General features: G+C 47.4%; 1 protein-coding gene across 5 annotated transcripts in view; it reads left to right on the plus strand.

Annotated features, from left to right (window-relative positions):
• Positions 1-643: 643 nt before the first annotated feature.
• AUTS2 (activator of transcription and developmental regulator AUTS2) overlaps positions 644-17,343 on the plus strand; it is a 753,203-nt gene continuing 736,503 nt past the window's right edge. For all 5 annotated transcript variants that reach the window (XM_030472553.1, XM_030472557.1, XM_030472556.1 and 2 more), the window contains exon 1: positions 644-1,950. In XM_030472553.1, the coding sequence (XP_030328413.1) occupies positions 1,657-1,950 (294 nt within the window). In that variant the 5' untranslated portion in view covers positions 644-1,656. The remainder of the gene's footprint in view (positions 1,951-17,343) is intronic.

Raw genomic sequence — 17,343 nt, forward strand, 5'->3', positions numbered from 1 at the left:
GGACGACCACCCGAGGTACCTCTAGGCGCTGAGGGAAGGAAGTGAAGGGCTGGACACGAGGGGCTGAGAGGCGATAGGGGATAACGGGGCGGCCAAAACTGAGGAGAAAGTTGGCGGGATGAGCAGGGGAGGCTGCGGGGGACACAGAGGGCAGCGGGGCTGAGGGCGGGCACGGAACCACAGAGGGCGGTGGGGCTGAAGGCGGGCGGGGGCCATAGGGGCAGCGGGGCCGAGGGCGGCCGTGTGCGCGCCGCCGAGTGCGCAGGCCCTGTGCGCATGCCCGCGACTTATTTCGCGCGGCCGGGGCGCTGCATTTCACGCGGCGCCGGGAGCGGGCGGGGCGGCGGCGGCGGCAAGCAGCCACGTGACCGGCGCGGGCGCGGGGCCGGCGGCCGCTGGGGGCCAGCAGCGCCATCCGCCCCATCCACCCGCCCCGCTCCGCGCCGGCGGCTGCCCGGGGGGCTGCGCGGCACCGGGACCCGCCGGCTGCGGCTGCCCGCGGTGGGGGCTGAGGGGCAGCGCCGGCAGCGGGGAAGCACGCGCCGGTGCCGTCCCCACTGGAGCGTATTCGAGCCTCGGCACCGCCGCTGTATTTTTTGATTATTATTATTGTTGCTGCTGTTGCCGCTCTCGGGGAGGGGGGCAGCCGCCTCTCCGCCCGGATCTATTGTCACCAGCACCCCCTCCTCGCCACAATTAATCCGATGAATTTGCCATGATTGATCCGTATTAATAGCTGGGGTGGGTGGGCGTGTTTGGGGCTTTCTTTTTTTTTTCCTTCCCCCCGTTTCCCCCTTCTTTTTTCCCTTTTCCTCCCCCCTTCTCTTTTATTGTTTGGTTTTGTTTCTGGAGGGGCCGGGCTGGGCTCCGATCTCCACTCCCGAGTCCATCCCTGGTCGGTGCCTGAGAAAATTGCATCTGGATGCATCGTTATTATTATTATTGTGTTTGATCCAGGGAGATAAAGGAGGAGGGGGAGAGGAGTGAGTGCGTGCTCGTGGGGAGGGGAAGGCTGCACCCTCCCTGCACACACACACACACACACACGCAGAGAAGGAGAGCTCCAGACAGAGCTATATATTTTTTTTTTCACCCCCCTGGAACTTCTTTTAGTTGGGGAGGAAAGGAAGAAAGAAAATAAATTCTGTGCAAGGAAATACTCTCAGCTCCCTCCTTCCAGCGGGTCTCTCTCCTTCTTTCTTTATTTCCCCCTTTCTCCTCTGCTTTTTTTTCCTCTCTTTCGAAGATCCTCGCCCTCCCAGCCCCTTGATCAAAGCATTCCGCTATTCTGATTTATTGCCTGCTTGGTGAGGCTTCCCCCCCCCCCTTCTCTCTTCTTCCCCCCCCCCCCCTTCTTTTTTTTTTTTTTTTTTTTTTTTTACAAAGGCGACCTGAGATCAGCCATTACTTTCCTTGGCTCGCTTATAGGAATCTCTTACATTTGGTGCTTGCTGCTGGTGGTGGTGGAACCGCACTCGGATTCTTTCATCCCCCCCCACCCCCTTGCTGTCCTCTCCTCCCTCCTTTTCTCCTTCCCTCTCTCCCTCTCTCCCTCCCTCCCTCCCTCCCTCCCCCGTTATTCCGCCGGGGGAGCCGGATTTGTGGCTGCGGTGGGGCGGGGGGGGACGAGAGCGAGAGGGAGAGCCGGCGAGAGACATGGATGGCCCGGCGCGATGCAACGGGCTTCGGAAGAAGCGGCGATCGCGGTCCCAGCGCGACCGGGAGCGGCGAGCCCAAGGCGGGCGGCGCGGCTCTGCCGCCGGTGGGGCCGCCGGCCCCGGGGCCGCCGCGGCGCTCTCCTCCTCGGGCTCGGAGAAGGAAGACAATGGGCCCCCGCCGCCGTCCCGACCGCGGCCCCCCCGGAGGAAGCGGCGGGAGTCCTCCTCGGCCGAAGAGGACATTATCGACGGTTTCGCGATGTCCAGCTTCGTCACTTTCGAGGCGCTGGAGGTAGGAGCGGCAGCGCTTTGTGTGCGCCTCATTGTGTGGGGGCAGCGGCGGGGGAGCCCCCGCCTCGCCGACCCGTGCCCCCCCTTTTCCGTCCCCCGCCCTGTGCCCCCCCCCGCTTCCTCCCGGGCCGGGGCCGCTGGGGGTGCCTCGGGGCCGGTCCCGCCGCCCCCTCTCCGTCCCCGGGGTGCCCCGCTGCCCGCCCCGCTCCCTCCCCGCCGCCGACACCTGCAGCCTGGCGCGCCGCTCCCGGCGGGCGGCGGGGGGCTCCGGCGCGGCGGCGGGCACCGGGGCCGACCCCCCCCACCGCCCCATCCTCCATCCGCGGCACCCCGGGCGGTGCAGCGGGGAGTGGGGCGCGCTCCCCCCGCGGGGCTCCCGGCGGCGCTTCCCTTCTCTTCCCACGGATCAAACTTTTCTGTGGCCGCGGTGTCCCGGCGGGGCCGCGCACTCGTGTCCGGTGTGGGGTGGTGCAGATGGGGGGTGAAGTGTGGGTCCGGCTCCCGGTCTCGCCGAGCGCTGCTGCGGGGTGGGGGGGAGCCCGTCCTGCCGCGCTCGCTGCCGGCCTGTCACGAGTGGGCCCCGCGGCCTCCCACCCCGCAGGGGGGCACCAGGCACCCCCCGAACGCTAAGGGCAAGGATGCGGGTCAGCCGGGGCCGGGCTGCCCGGGAAGCCCCCGACGGTGTGTGTGTGGGGATGCTCCGTGTACCCCCAACCCACCCGCGACCGTGGGGATGCAGCCGTGCGAGGGGAGCTGCGGCCCGTTGGCTTGCAGGGCTTTGTTGTTCGTAACTTCTGCTCCGGAGAAGTTTTGCCGTGGTGAAAAGCAGATTTATTTGGGTTTACGTGCGCTGGAGTCACAACTGGAACGATGATGAACTGTCAAAATAAATGCGGAGATGAAGCTGATGGTTTAACAAAAAAAAAATATCCGTGGAGCTCTTAAGCTGTTTATATATTTAGCCAGGAATACTTAGTGGCATTTTCAGGGGTTTTTTTTGGGTTTTGTTTCTTTCTTTTTTTGTGTGATTTGGAGCCAGATTTTGTCCTTGGTTACACCTGTGTCCATCCAGACTAATGCCTCCAGGAGAACTTCCTCTGGTGTAATTGGAGGGAGGATTTGTTCACTCCAACAAACCTCCACATGGTTGGTGTTAGACTTGTGTGAGCAATAACGAGCAAATGCTGAGGTAATGACGATTTTACCACCATTTCTCACCTGGGGGGCCTATCCACCAGTACCCTGCTCAAACCAGAGAGAGGAGGAGTGTGGATACGTGTTTGTCTGTAAGAGTGAGATTTGCATGCTTCTGTTTCAGGTAAAATTCTGTTCTTCCTCAAACAAAGCCCCAGTTTGTGTCATTAGGGGTTTTTATGGGAAAATGGACTCGAGAATTTGGCCATAGTCCTTTTTGGAGGGGAAGTGAAGAGCAAGTTTTATGGTCAGAACTTGGTAGGGTGTTTTGGAAAATGTCTTTATTCTGTTTTGCTTCGTATTTGTTTATTTTCCACTTGAACTGAAAATAATTGCTGTGCTCCTTTTTCAAAGCCAAGAATGGCTACTACTTGCATCCTGCATAATCCTGTATCACTAAAAAGGAGCGCAGAAATATTACCCAGTTCTGCCAGCTAATATCACATTCAGATAAAACAATAGCTCACACACTGAGACTTGACATACTTTTAATGTTCATGTGATAGGTGGCACATTTTGACCTAACGATTTCATGCTGCATTGAGAAGTAATGTCACAAAATCATTGTTAGGTGCTTTATCCTGCAGCTTGGTGTGTATGTTGAGAAACTTGTTTCTGAAGATCAGAGGGAGATGAAGGTGTCTAAGGCATAAGCCCAATGTGGCAGGAATTACTGTGTATGTTGTGTGTAACAGCCTGAAGCTTTTATTGGGATTTTAGTGTTGGTGAGGAGGTTGTGAGTGGCTGGTGGAGTGAGATATCTCAGCCTTGGTGAGATGTTTAGGTGTTAATGTGCTTGAGTTGAGACAAGAAGCCTTGGGTGCCGTGGAGAGGTGACCTGGTATTTAGGCATCTCCTGCTCTGGGTTTGCCCCTGTACTGTTGGAGGCCGTGGAGGTTTCTCCCCACCTTCCAGAAGACACTTGTGCCCAGTCCGGGCTTTGTGCTTGAACTTCAGCCTTTTCTCAGGCTTAGCACAGCTGAAAGTGTGCAGAGACAGAGGGTGTTCTGTGTGCTTAATGTGAAAAACAGTGAGAGCCAAAGTGCAGGACGTGTTTACTGCTGGAAGATGTAAACCCGTGGTCCAGAAGAGGGGAAGCTGGCGGATGGTGGCTTGCACAGGAGGAGATGGCCACCATGGAGGGACAAGGCTGAGCTCTCTGCTTGTGGGGACATCTTTGCAGCAGTAGGTGTGTGAGGTGGATCTACGTGAGGTGTCACTCCAGGATTTTCTTATGAATGCTCTGTATAAAGTTGCAAACAAGAACAAGAATTTGAATATAACTTCATTTTACCTGTCCTTTACTAATTTCTTTTTGTTTGTTTGACTGAAAAAGCCCAAATTGTGCAGAATACCGGGTTGTGTGAAGCTTGTAGGTGGCAAGGGCACCTGGGTGCTGCGCAAGAAGAGCACACATCCCATGGCCACTGTAGGCTCAGTAGGAGTCATCTGTGTCTGTTATGGTTATGCTGATAAAAGTTCCCATCCCTTGAAGCAAAACTATCTTTTTAACCAGCTCCCACTCCCAGAGCTGCTTTTCTGTCCAGGTGTCAGGAGCCTTCTCATGCTTCTCAAGTGTAAATTGTTTGGTGTAGAAATCGAGGCCATCTGCTTCTGGTTATCTGTCTCTGGGTTTATGGCACCCTGTACCTTGATCTCTCTAATGTTTGCGTGGGGAATAGAGGGGAAGAGGGAGTTGGAACAAAGACAGTGGGTTCTCATGATTGAGGTTTTTATTTTGTTTCCTCTTGGAGTGACAGTGGAGCAAATCCTGTGTCATTGGAGATGTGGCCAGACTGATCCTCGCCTGGCCTTGCTAGACTGGTGTAGTGATGTGCCATACAGGCCTGTCCCCTATACTGGGGAGCATCTTGGAGCTTTGACCTTCAGAACCCAGCACTTGTTCAGTAGTTAAGCAGCTGAGATGTGTTCCTGGGGTTTGATCTGATCCACCAGATCCTCCTGTGAGTAGCTTTGCTGGGACTAACAGCAAGCAGCTCTGTGGTTTACTCCAGTGGGGTTACTCACTCATCACTTCCCTGACCTCCCAAAATCTTCCAGACTGTAAAAGCTGGAAGATCTCTCAGACACACCTTTCTGTGCCTGGGAAAGGCATAGACACTTAGTACCTGTGTTAGTGTGATTGCTGTCTTGTCAAGCTGAGTGCTTTTCCCAGCTTTGTGGAGTCTGGTGCTGCACCGCTGCTGTTTGTTACCAACAATAGTAGCATGAGGTTCTCCAAACCTGGGTGGGCATTTTAGACACCGGTTTGACAGGGAAAGGGCGTTTCTCGAGATGTGATAAATCAATCTGCTGGAGTGACTTTCTCCATTATGTGCTCTGCCACTGCTGGCAAGGAGGATTCTGCAGAGCTCCTCAGCGAGGTGAGCTTTGGTGAAGATGTTTATCTCCCTCCTACCCCTGGTGCACAGGACTCCGGGCAGGAGACTAATGTGATGTGGCTGTTGATGTGCGGTGGTGAAGATGGTTTACTGTCATGAGAAATGAAATCTGACCTGAATGTTAAGATAGCTTAAAGCCTGGGAAGTACTTTGTGTTTCCTGAGTCAGCTCTGACCATCCCTATGGAGTAAGCAGTTGGTTTCAGGTTTTCTGAACTCTGAGTAAGGTAATGAGTTTTTTCTGCGGATGTTTGTTTAGCTTCAACTCAGGCAGTTCATCTGACAAGCCTGAAATGGGGGACAGATATTTCTAAAGCACAAATAGAAGTGGTTGTGGGGTGGGAAGATGGGGGACTTGCATTTAAATGAGGATTCTTGTTTCATAAAGCTGGCACAATTTCTCACCGTGCATTTGCTGAGCTAATTCCTGATCAGCATGCAGGCATTAGGCTGTTTTGAGACCATGCTAAATTATCGTCAGGTAAAGCCCAATATAATTAATTACAAATGAGAAATGCTGACAAACATTTGTCAAGGAGCTGTTTAATGAGTTTCAGATTCTGTGTCAGATGATTCCATCCACCAAGTGTAAATAATTTTTTAGCAATTGTTCCACCGTGTTTGTGTGCTTCAGGCAGATGTTAGCTACGGCAGTTTTACATGTTGGACAGGCAGTATGAGAGTAGATGGTGTAAAGCTTAACAGCTGATGTGGGCTTTCAAACAGAGGCACTACTGTTGCACAAACAAAATGTGCAAGTAACAGGAAGGTTTTGAGGAGCCTGTGGTCTCAGTTGTGTGTCTGACAGTGTAGCTCTGTGCCTGCATCTGAATGCAGGAATTTGCTTTAATAACTGTTGTGTGATACCCATCGCTAGGCACGGCCCACTGAAAATAGAAATAGCTTGGCTGTGTGACAGCAGAAGCTTTGAGCTGGACACCAGAATGACTGGCTTGCAGGGTGGTTTTCCTTCCCAAGTCATTCTCTTCTCACCTGCCTTTTAGCCAGCCTGATTAGCCTGTTTACTTAAATTGTCTGAGATTTCAAGCTGGTTTGTTCTGCCTTGTCTCTATCCCTTCATATTTCAAAAGGAATTTGATCTTCATGCCTTACCTCAGCAGCATCATAACATCAGGTGTTTGTTCAGTGCTGTCAGCAAATCTTGGTAGCCCTTTTTGTGTTTATTGACTGCTTAGATGCTTGGGTGTTTATCCTGGTCTCTGTTTGCACATGCAAGTCTGCAGATTTACACCAGCAGGGAAAGGAAGGGAGTAACTAAATGAAGCTATCTGTAGATGGAGTGGCATTAGATTTTGTGTCACCCTGGGATATCAGAGGAAACGATCCGCTTATTATTTTCACTGTGTGTTTAGAGGAAACAGTAAATTGACCTGAGATCAAATTTTGAGATAACCTTGACAGAGTGACTGAAGCTCTTGATGAAAACCCTCAGCGACCAGACCTGAAAAAACAGCAACCCAAACTGAAAGCGGGACTGAAACCAGCAGGATGCACATTTCACAAAAGGAACCTCTTGGGTAATTTTTGAAACCTATGTTACTATTGTTTAGGCACCTGAATACTTCTAAAATACTTCAAAATTACTTTTAAAAGCCTGATACCTTTCGGGGAGGTGGGGCACCTGCGACCCTCACTGACTTCGGTAGCTGTGGAAGAACTGAAGCTGTCTCTTTGGGCAGATAATGACTGAGGATTGTGATTGTTGCATAAATAGTCTTTTAAACTCCTGAAGGTAACAGTGCGATGAAGGTGGGGATTTTTGCTATTCCCATAGGTGGTAGCTGGCGGCACAATGGCCTTGAGTTGAAGAAGAAAGAGTTTAAACTATAAGGACAAGTTCTTTGGATAAATGTGATTCAAGTAGTCTCTGCTGGCCCTGCTCTTTAAGATTAACATTAATGGAATTATGCCACATATCAATAGGACAAAAGACACCCTTATCCTTCTTTTTCTTGGCATCTTTTTTTTCCTGCTCTTCGGGTGAGAAAGTAAGTCCTTTCTTATTAAATATCTGGGGCCTCTGCTGGGATGAGGGAGTGCAAAGCCCAGGGAGGTGGTGAAGTCACCATCCCTGGAGGTGTTTAACAGACATGTAGATGTGGTGCCTGGGGACATGGTTTAGTGGTGGACTTGGCAGTGCTGGGTTAACTTGGTAATCTTAAAGGTCTTTTCCAACCTAAATGATTCTGTGGTTTATAAAATAAAGGTAAAAGATCAGGAGCTTGGAAGTCAAATGATCACTAGGGAAAGGCAAAAAAACCCCTCATCAGCAGAAAGACATCAAGGGGCTGAGTAATTGAAAGATTGAGTTACAACTCTGAGATCAATAGAGAAATATCAGGGACTGGATGGGAACGCTGAGAACTGGAGGGGATGGTTGTTGCCCAAAGTGGAAGTTTCAGGAAGGATCCGTTGCTGTGTATGTAGTGCTCCGTGGCAAGAGCCCTGCCGTCAGTACTGAGGGGGAATACTCCACAATATCTCTCCCCCCTTACAAAGTCGTTAAACCTGGTAACTCTTGAGCTGGGAGGAAGGCAGGATGATTCTTCACTCAATAAGATGGCCCCTGTTTCCCCTCCCGTCTCTGCTACTATTTATTATTTTTAAGGACAATTCCTATCAGTTCGACTGCAAGACCCTACCACATTACACCGGGGGGCTGACCTGCAGTCTTGTAATTATCTGCAGCTAAATTAGAAGTTTAATCTTTGTTCTGAGCAACAATAAGTTGAGTCGGATAGGTTTTAAAAATAGCCTGAGCTCAAGTTCAGTGAAGTCTCAAATGCAATTAATAAAAAGGTAATGGAGTTAAGAAGTTGCGGGCTGAAATGTGGGAATGTTTAACTCTCTGTTTTCCTTCACTCGAGCTGCAGTGCTTTGCTGAGGCAACGTCACCTTGGTTCTGCAAGGGTAAATTGCTTCCAATGTTTCCCTGTGTTCTTGTACATCATCTTTATGATTTATCAGCTCAGTGTCTGTGTTCTCATAAGGGTTTGGCTCGGTGTGTGCCACAAATTGCCAGCTGTATATGTAGTTTTTGTATAGTCAGTTTGTTGTTGTTTTGACTCAGTGCCAGGCATGGGTGAAGACCATTTCAGAACATCACAGTCCTCTAAACTCCTTTGTTGTAAAATGGATATGAAAATCCACTTTGTAAGTAACGAGAAATGGCTAATGCAGGTAGGGGTTTGTTTTGCTGTAACAGCAGAACGTGCAGTGGCAATTTGTTAGATCCCCAGCTCAGCTCTGCTGTACTATTTGCCTTTAAATAGTGTGTTACCTTAATATCTTCAGATTTTTCTCCTTGTATCTTGGCAACACTACTGCTGAAGTTCATACACTTACGTGGTGGAGAGAGATTTTAACCAAAAGGGTAGATCTTTAGTCTGGTAAGGTGTTTTGGTTCTGTCCTCTGTGTGGTGGAATAGAAGTCGGCAAAAGAAGCAGATTATTCCTTGGCACTGCACATGTTTTTCTGTCTGTGAGTTTCTGTCTTATCATGTTTAATGTGATTACATTGCATGACATATGCTCCGTGTGGATTTACTTGGTATTTGGTGTGTGTCTTGGTCCTACTGGGTTTAAAATCTCCCAAGACAAAGAGGAGATGTGCAGAGGTGTATTGGTATCTGATGTGCCCAAGTTCCCGGCTCTCTGAACTTTACCTTGTGTAATGCTGGCTGATGCACATATTACTGATATGATGAATATCCGAAATCCACATGGAAATAGTTACTCCACAGCCACGCAGGGAGATCAGTTTGGTGTTCTCTCCAGAAATGGTTGCCCTTTAATCTGTTTCCCATGTGTTTGCCAGCTTCCCAAAGTGGAAGTTCCTTCTCCCCTAGAATCGGTGCTTTTATTTGGTAGCAAAGGGGACTTGCTGGTGTGGGAATAAAACCACCACCAACCTGTCTGCCCCATCCACAAGCCTGGACTTGTCCTTTGTTGGATGATCTCATGAAAACAAGCAAACAACTTCAACCTTTGAGACATGCCCTGTGCTGAGCACTGTTTGAATGAAACTGTCTGGGGCAGGTTTGTGGATGCTGCAGGATGACAGTGCAGACCTCAGTTGGAGAGATAGGCATAGGCACCAAGAGGTTCTAGGTTAGATTAACTTTTTTAGGTGGCTGAAATTCTGAGGAGAGACTCCTTGTGTCGCAGAGTAATAGTACCAGAGTTGTATTGGACTTTAAAGGATGTTCTACGCTTTCTGTGAAATCAAACAGCGGTGAGATCCAGAACCAAATTCATCAAAGTTTGTGAAAAACCTTGCTCCATAATAAGCTGGCTACGAGAGGGAGAGGTGTTCAGAGGAGAGTGTGTCACAGTGCTAATACCTGCGGCAGATGCCCCTTTCCTGTCAGTGAAATCTGCAAGCCACCATCACCTTTTTCCCTACATGTGGGTACAGGTTGCCATGTCCCAGGTGACCCACTTTCAGGGGGGACCCGACTTGCAGGTTGCTCTATACTGTCTTACAGCTGATGTTAACTCACCCTCCAGTATAGTATACCTCCAGTATAGTAAAGGTATTTTCATTCCTTGGCCTGGGAAGCAGAACAAGTAAGGCAGAAGTGCTTGCCACCGACTTCTCCAGGACCACATGCAGGTGGCTTGCAGTGGTCCTGGATACAAAATGTGTGGTGCATCTTGTCCCTTCTGGCAAGTTTTGACAGCCCGTGTTTTGGTGTTTGCATACCATTTCGTATTGCTGAGGCTTAGATGAGTTACAAACACGGTGATAATTGCTCAAGTCATTGATTTTTGTTTATTTTTGCTCTGGAAGTCCTAAGTGACCTGAGACCTATCAGCCTGAGAATCTGCTTTAGTTCAAGACCTTGCATGGATGGTGGGAATGGAGGAGAAGCAGCTAAAGGACCCAGCTCGTTGCTGTCAGATGGGGATATCCAACTGTAAGCTCTGCTGTTTGCCTGGTTCCTGACCACTTTTGTCGAGTTCATCTTGGCTTCTGCATGTCCAGGTGCTTAGCACCGTATGTCTCTGGAGGGTGCCATGAGAGTCCGTCAAGTGTCCTCCAGAAACTGGCATCTGGTCCCTAGCTTCCAGAAGGCCCAGGGGAAGGAGCTGGGAGGTGCTGCTGTTGCAAGAGCTGGGTAACATACGCTCTCCAGCTTGCTCCAGAGCTGGATGGATGTGTTGAATGGCTGGGCATGAGGTGACATCCATCAGAGCAGACACTGGTGGAGGGCTGAGGCAGCGAAAGTAGTTTTGACCTCTGAGGAGTCTGTGTGGTGAGAAGGCAATCAAAGAAGTGCTGCTGTTGGGGACGATTTATGTTGTAACTCAGGTAGTGTTGTGGGTTTTAATGCACGTCAAGGGCACTTTGACCTTTGAATGGAATCCTTTGGTGTGAAATTGTGTCTTTTCTCCTCTCTTTTCTTTTCCCTTACTGAAAATTCAAAATAAATACTGAAAATCAAAACCATCTGTTTTGAGGAGACCAAATTGCTTCCATTTTATGTGATTTGGATATTACTGAACGATTAAAAGTGCTAGTAATTTTTACTGGCCGGCTATTGTGCTTGTAGGCAGTGACTCTTGTAGCATTAGTCATTTTAACTATGGAAAAAAATAATAAAAATGCAATTAGTGTGGCTCAACAGCTGAGTTTGCTGGACTTCAGGAAAAAAAGAGAAAAAAGAGTAAATTTTAATGAGTTCTGGGATCAGAAAGATACATCTGGTGGATGGATTTGCCAAGTTTTCAACCTCAGAATGTGTGTTGAAAAACTCAGTGAATTATGTAGCTACAAAAGTGGATCTTTGCATGTTTGTAAGACCTCAGTGCATCTCCTTATATTTGCCTAATGACAAACAGACATTCTCACAGGGGCACAGCCCAGAAGGACACACATGTGCTGGAATGGGTCTGTAAGCCGATAGTAAATGTATCAGAATGCTGCTACTAGTGAAGCAATATTAGAGGATCCATTAAATATAGGAGGGAAAAAAGTATCTTGGTGATGGATGAAAGAAAAGAGAAGGAAGGGAAAGGGGAGGGAGAAGAGAGAGGAGAGGGAGCACTGAAACTTTAAATGTGCATCATGTGTGGGCTAAGATATTGTGCCTCCACTGCTGAACCAGAAAATTTATAACAACTGTTTGTCATGTGTATGTATTTATAGCCATTCACATAATGAAGTTTCATGAGGTTGTAATAACATATCAAGATGGATGTAATTAAAACAGAAGCAAATTGACACCTCTAGATTAAAGGCAAACTCTAAACTAATACACCTGTATGCTGTCACTTATGTATTAGTTGTCTGGGGCAGTCTGCCAGATATGCAAATAGAAAGACATTGGCAAATTTCCTTGGATGTGTGGTTATGAAAAATCCAAGTATTTAATCTCTTACCTAGCCCTGTTCAGGTTTGTATCAATGGTGGAATTTATTAGTTTGGTATCGCTGATGCTTTGTGATGGGAATGGGCTAAACGGTACAGAGGGGTAGGAAAGGAGGAAGGAGAAATACAGGGCAAGTGTCTGCCAGAGAATATTCTCTACAGTGGGATCCTTCCCTTAGAAAAGAGGTGTCAACTGGACCGTTTCATATCTGTCCTAACTCTTTAGTCTAGAGGACTAAGGAGTCATTGACATTGACTTTCTGTAGCCTTTGAGCTCTGTTAAATGCTTTTGAGAACTGCACTGTAGTATCATAGAATCACAGCCTGGTTTGGGTTGGAAGGGACCTTAAAGCTCATCCAGTTCCAACCCCTGCCACAGGCAGGGACACCTTCCACTAGAGCAGGTTGCTCCAAGCCCCTGTGTCCAACCTGGCCTTGAACACTGCCAGGGATGGGGCAGCCACAGCTTCTCTGTAACAACAGATTGTGGTTCTGTCACGCTGCAAGTGATTGGGGTTCCCAGTGAGGAAACTTCTCCTAGAATTTATATGTTTCAGATACACTGTCACAATTTAAATCTGATCTAAATCATTACTGGGTCTATGAAATGGCTATAAAGTATCTTAGCAATTTTATGTAATAGTATTTTTCAACTTGCTTCAATTTGCAGAAGCCTAATTTTTTTCCAGAGGAGTTGTGGACACCTGTACAATGAATTTAAGCCTGTGGTCAATAGATTTTGCTCTCTAAATTAATGCTCATGGGATTCTTGGAAATAGTCTGGAAACTATTGATATAAAATAGGCTATTGGTGTGGAGCAGGAAGGGAATTATTTGCTTTGTTAATTCCATGCCTGTGAATGGAAGTACCAACCTTGCTTTTTGTGTAACTTGCACCCCAGATAACCCGCATTCCTTTAAAAGCCCCAGGCATGGAAATAGGTCCTCATGTGGCTTGTGTATAACCCCTGTGGCTGGTGATTTGGGTTTTCTGTTAAACAGCTGATGCTGGTACCTCCAGCTCCTCCTTCCTGAGTATGAAAAATCTTTCCTTTTGCGGATTTGGTGGCATTTGCTCTGTCCTAGAGACCCACATCCCTCTGCTGCCTCCAGTAACCTCCTCAGATGTTCAGAGACACTTGGATTAGTAACATCAATTTCTAAGTACATTGGTATGATTGCAAGTCTGGAGAGCTCAATGAAGCCCCAAATTCTTGAGTTCAGTGTTGAATTAGGGCTTGAGGTTCTTTGCCCCGGTTGGGGCTGAACCAGAAGGAAATCCATCCCTCAGCCTTGCCAGGCATTGCGGTTGGGAGCCTGTTCCTGCTGGGTGCTGGGCTGTAGCTGTAGCTCTGTGGATGGGTGGCTGCAAAACGCAGTTCTCTTCAGGGAGCTGTCTGCATAAAGCTCTAATGGGCATGTTTGTTATGCTTTTTCTGAATTAAAAAGACTCCTTTTTTAATACATCTGGACATTAAGGATCAATTGTAAGAGGTACATGGCTTTAAAGCGATCTCAAATGGTAGGATTTTTGTCTTCAATACTTCAACAACTTCTCTTCCACCTTTAATCTTTCATGAGCGGAAGCTTCAAAAGATAATTAGTAAAACATGCTTTTATCTGCATTTATCTCAAAACATGATTAATTTTTTAACTGCAATTACAGCAATCATTTTAAGATTCCTCTATATTAATGAGTAAAGGGCTTTTTTTGAGAGCAAGCAAGTCTAAATATGGCTATATTGGCCGAGTTGAAAGATTCATTTATGAGTGTGCTTTTTGTTTTCATTGCTAGGGATTGAATTTCCGGTTCCAGGAAGTAATATTTCACATGGATTAAAGTCTTTGAAATGCTCTTGCCTGGCTTCACTGGATCATTTTGAGGAGCTGACAATGATAAGAATTGGATCATGCACTTTGCAAGACCTGGCTACTGGATATACCCAGTTCCACATTTCCCTTGTGTGGGTGCTTTGTAGCTCCTCACTATGCATGTGTGACTGGCAGGATGTCCTCTGCGTGCTGCTCTTGGTATTGAAATGTAAGAGATATGCTGCAGCTGGTTTGTTGTTAATGAATTTGCAATGAACTTGCAAATTTTCACCTTTACCGTTTCTGTCTTTCGTTACAGGCAGCTTAAGGCATCTTTTATTACTGTTCCACTGCAGGGAAAAAGATGTTCATGTCTCCTCCTGCCTTTATTGCCGGTACTAATGTACATAGGACTGTCCAGCCGGTGTCCTGACTTTAGGTTGAGCTTGTAGCCCTTTGGGATTTTGAGCACCTCCTCTGTGTCTGGTTGATTGTCCTCTATGGCTCACTCCAGTGTCCCTAGAAAATCTGCCACCCACACAGAGATGCCCCAAAACAGCCTCCAAAAGCAATGGACCCCTGCATGGTATTGCTGAAAAGAAACAGAATTCAAACCACTTTTCATTAGAGCACAGCTTCTGTGTAATTTTGCCCCCTGAAGGCTGCTCGTCAGCCTTTCTCCATGAACAGGAGGGAGAGATTTTGGGTTGGAGCTGCCGTTTCACTGCTCTGAGTCTCCAAAGGGACTAGGCAGAGCATGTCCTGAGGCTGCTGGAGGCGATGCTGGGGTGATGGCATGGTCTCAGTTACCACAGCAGAGCCCAGGCAGCGAGGGAAGTGGAGCAGGCATTTGAAGCTGCAGCTACAAGAAGGGTCAGGACCTCATCTTTCTGGTTCTTTTTCGGTTCCCTTCAGTTAGGCCCTAGTCCTGCATGTCAGAGGTGATGTGGAGTAAGCCTGCATGGCCTTGGTTCGTGTCTGGTTTTACCTTTTAAACTGGGATTGCAGTTCCCCTTCCCAGCGCTCTCTGGGGAGGTGGATGGGATGATGATTGCAACAGTGAATTGGGCAGCTGCATAGGAAAGCGTGTGAATGTATAATCAGATATCTGATAAAAACAGGTCTCTAAGTCCCTTGAATGGGTAGTTTTGCTGTGAATAGCCTCGTAAGGTCTGCTGTGGCTGCTCTCTTTGTTTGGTACTCTGACAAAAAAGATTGCTCTGGTATCCTTGTTGGCATATTTTTACATCTGTTATCCATATTTTGGATTTGTTCTGGCTGCAGTTGTATTTTGTTTTGCAAAATCTACCTGGGATTGGGCTGGAGATATATGTTTGCTAAGGCAGATTTGGAAATTGCGTTGTTGAAATACAGCCCATATGGGCCATTGTAAAATGGTTACTGCAGCATATAATTGCTTTCACAATGATGTGCTTTGTCATTTTACTTCCATCTTCGAAGAGGCTCTCCTGTAGTCTGCTGACAGCAATGGTGGTATTAGAAAACATATGGATTTGTAAAGGCATTAAACTGTCTTTAGTTCAAGGATTAGATTACAGTGTTAGAGTATGGGTCACCAGGTTTTCGTGTGGATAGGCTGCACTTGACTGTGTCAGTTTGTTATAGGTTAGGGAAGGGTGTGTTTATTTATTGGAGATATCTGACATAAGATCCTTTCGCATATGTGGGGAAGGAGGCATGTCTCACGCTGCAGTACATGGTATGCGCTGCACCTCTGTCCCGGGGCTATGGTCCCTCCTCGTCCTGTGCTTGCAGGGCTTGGTCAGGGCTGGCCGGCCACACTGACAAGACTTTCAAGAAGTCTTGGAGGGAAGTGCCAATTACAACATGGAAAAACACATGGAATGTAAACCCCACAAAATTGGCTTTGAAATGTTAAGGATCTTAACTTCACCTTCTGCCGCATGTGCTTGCTGTTTCATTTGGGGTTGTGTAGGTCCCTCCCAAAATAACTCTCCTGCTATCTATTGTCCTTCAATCACACTCTTTAATTAAGATGCTGAGCTGGTCCTTGGGAGACATGGGTTTGTTTCTGTGTAAGCACACTCATCTTTCACAACCTTGAAGCAATCACTCCTCTCCCAGTTTAGCATGGCCGTGCGAGCACCTGCTTTGTGGTTGTGCTGAATAAGGATGGATTTGGATTTGGGCTTGAATCCATGTGTATGCTCATGGGAGGTGCTGCATCCGGGCTTGTAGATTTGGATTTGTTGACGGAGAAAAGCAGGCCTGTGGGGACAGTGCTGATGTGTGAGCTTGTATTTAGTGTGAAGTCAAATGCGTGCTTAGGTGTCACCTTGAGCTAGAGCTGTAGTTTTGCTGTAGCTGAGTTTTCCTGTTTGCAAAATGGGTTTAATAATACTTTCCCTCTTTAGAGATTGCCTGGCTACTTAATTAGCACCTGCAGGATGCTCAAATAGTAAGTGGTTAACATAAAATATCTACATAATTTAACTGTAGGACATTAAAACACCAATGCTTATACACATTTAGCAGGGACCTGGCTGGAACGCATATTTAGGTAACTGAAGGCACTTGTATTATTGTCAGCCACCTTTTAAAAAATAAAGCTATAATTTTGCCTTAAAATTGTTGACAGCAGTCGCTTCATTAAGGCAATCTGATGTGAAGGGTAACCCAGTGAAATTCTGATTAGTGCTTTATACTGTTATGATTAATAAGTATGTAAAAGTGTTGCTTAGTTATGGCTTGCTTCAGTTTTAAATCACTTACAATATTATCTGTCCCAGGTGTGGTGGATATCAAGGCTAGCTTATGGTAATACCTTTCCCTAAATCCATTGCAGAATAGGGAAGAAGCTGTCATTCCACCTATGAGAAATATTAAAGGCTGTATTACTAAGTCTGGCAGCTGTGATGGTGATAAACAAATTAAATCTGTCATTAATGCCAGGGTCTGCGGGTGTAATATGTCATAAAACTGGTATATCTGTGTTACTAACTGGCCTATAAATATAAATAAATGCAGGGTTTTTAATCCTCGTGTAACAAATGTAAGAGCAAAGCTGCTTTGTGATAAGGTTTGTGGAAAATGAACATGAGGTTCACATTATATGGCGTGTTTCTGCAGTAAACAGTGCAGAAATGAGAAAGAAACTTAGGCCAGGAGAAATTGGCCTGGGGATGGCCATTGACATCCCCAGGTTTTGTAGTAAGCCCTTATCAGGGCTTTATTTAAGGACAGTATTTATGCAGATGTTTAAATCAGTCCCGCTTTAAGACAGTGCTTGAATATGTTGTTAAAAATCATAGCACGGTGCACTTAAGCTGAGTATATGCCTAAGTGCAGTGAGGAGTGGATGTTACTAGTTATACACATAAATATATCCTTAATGCCACACTTTGGAACAGTGACTTATTAAAAATCAGTTTATTTTGAGGGAAAGCTTGTTAGGGAGGCTTTGGGTTTCTTGGTTTTGAGGCCTTCAGGCAGTCGGGTCTGTGGTGAGACAGCTCCTGGAGCAATAGGACCAAGATGCGTTCTGAACGCTGCCTCCTGATGCAGCTCAGCATCTGCCCATGGGATGCAGGGGACACCTGGATGTGCTGGAA

This window comes from Strigops habroptila (genome assembly GCF_004027225.2).
Source record: "Strigops habroptila isolate Jane chromosome 13 unlocalized genomic scaffold, bStrHab1.2.pri S16, whole genome shotgun sequence".
In the NCBI taxonomy this organism is placed as follows: Eukaryota; Metazoa; Chordata; class Aves; order Psittaciformes; family Psittacidae; genus Strigops; species Strigops habroptila.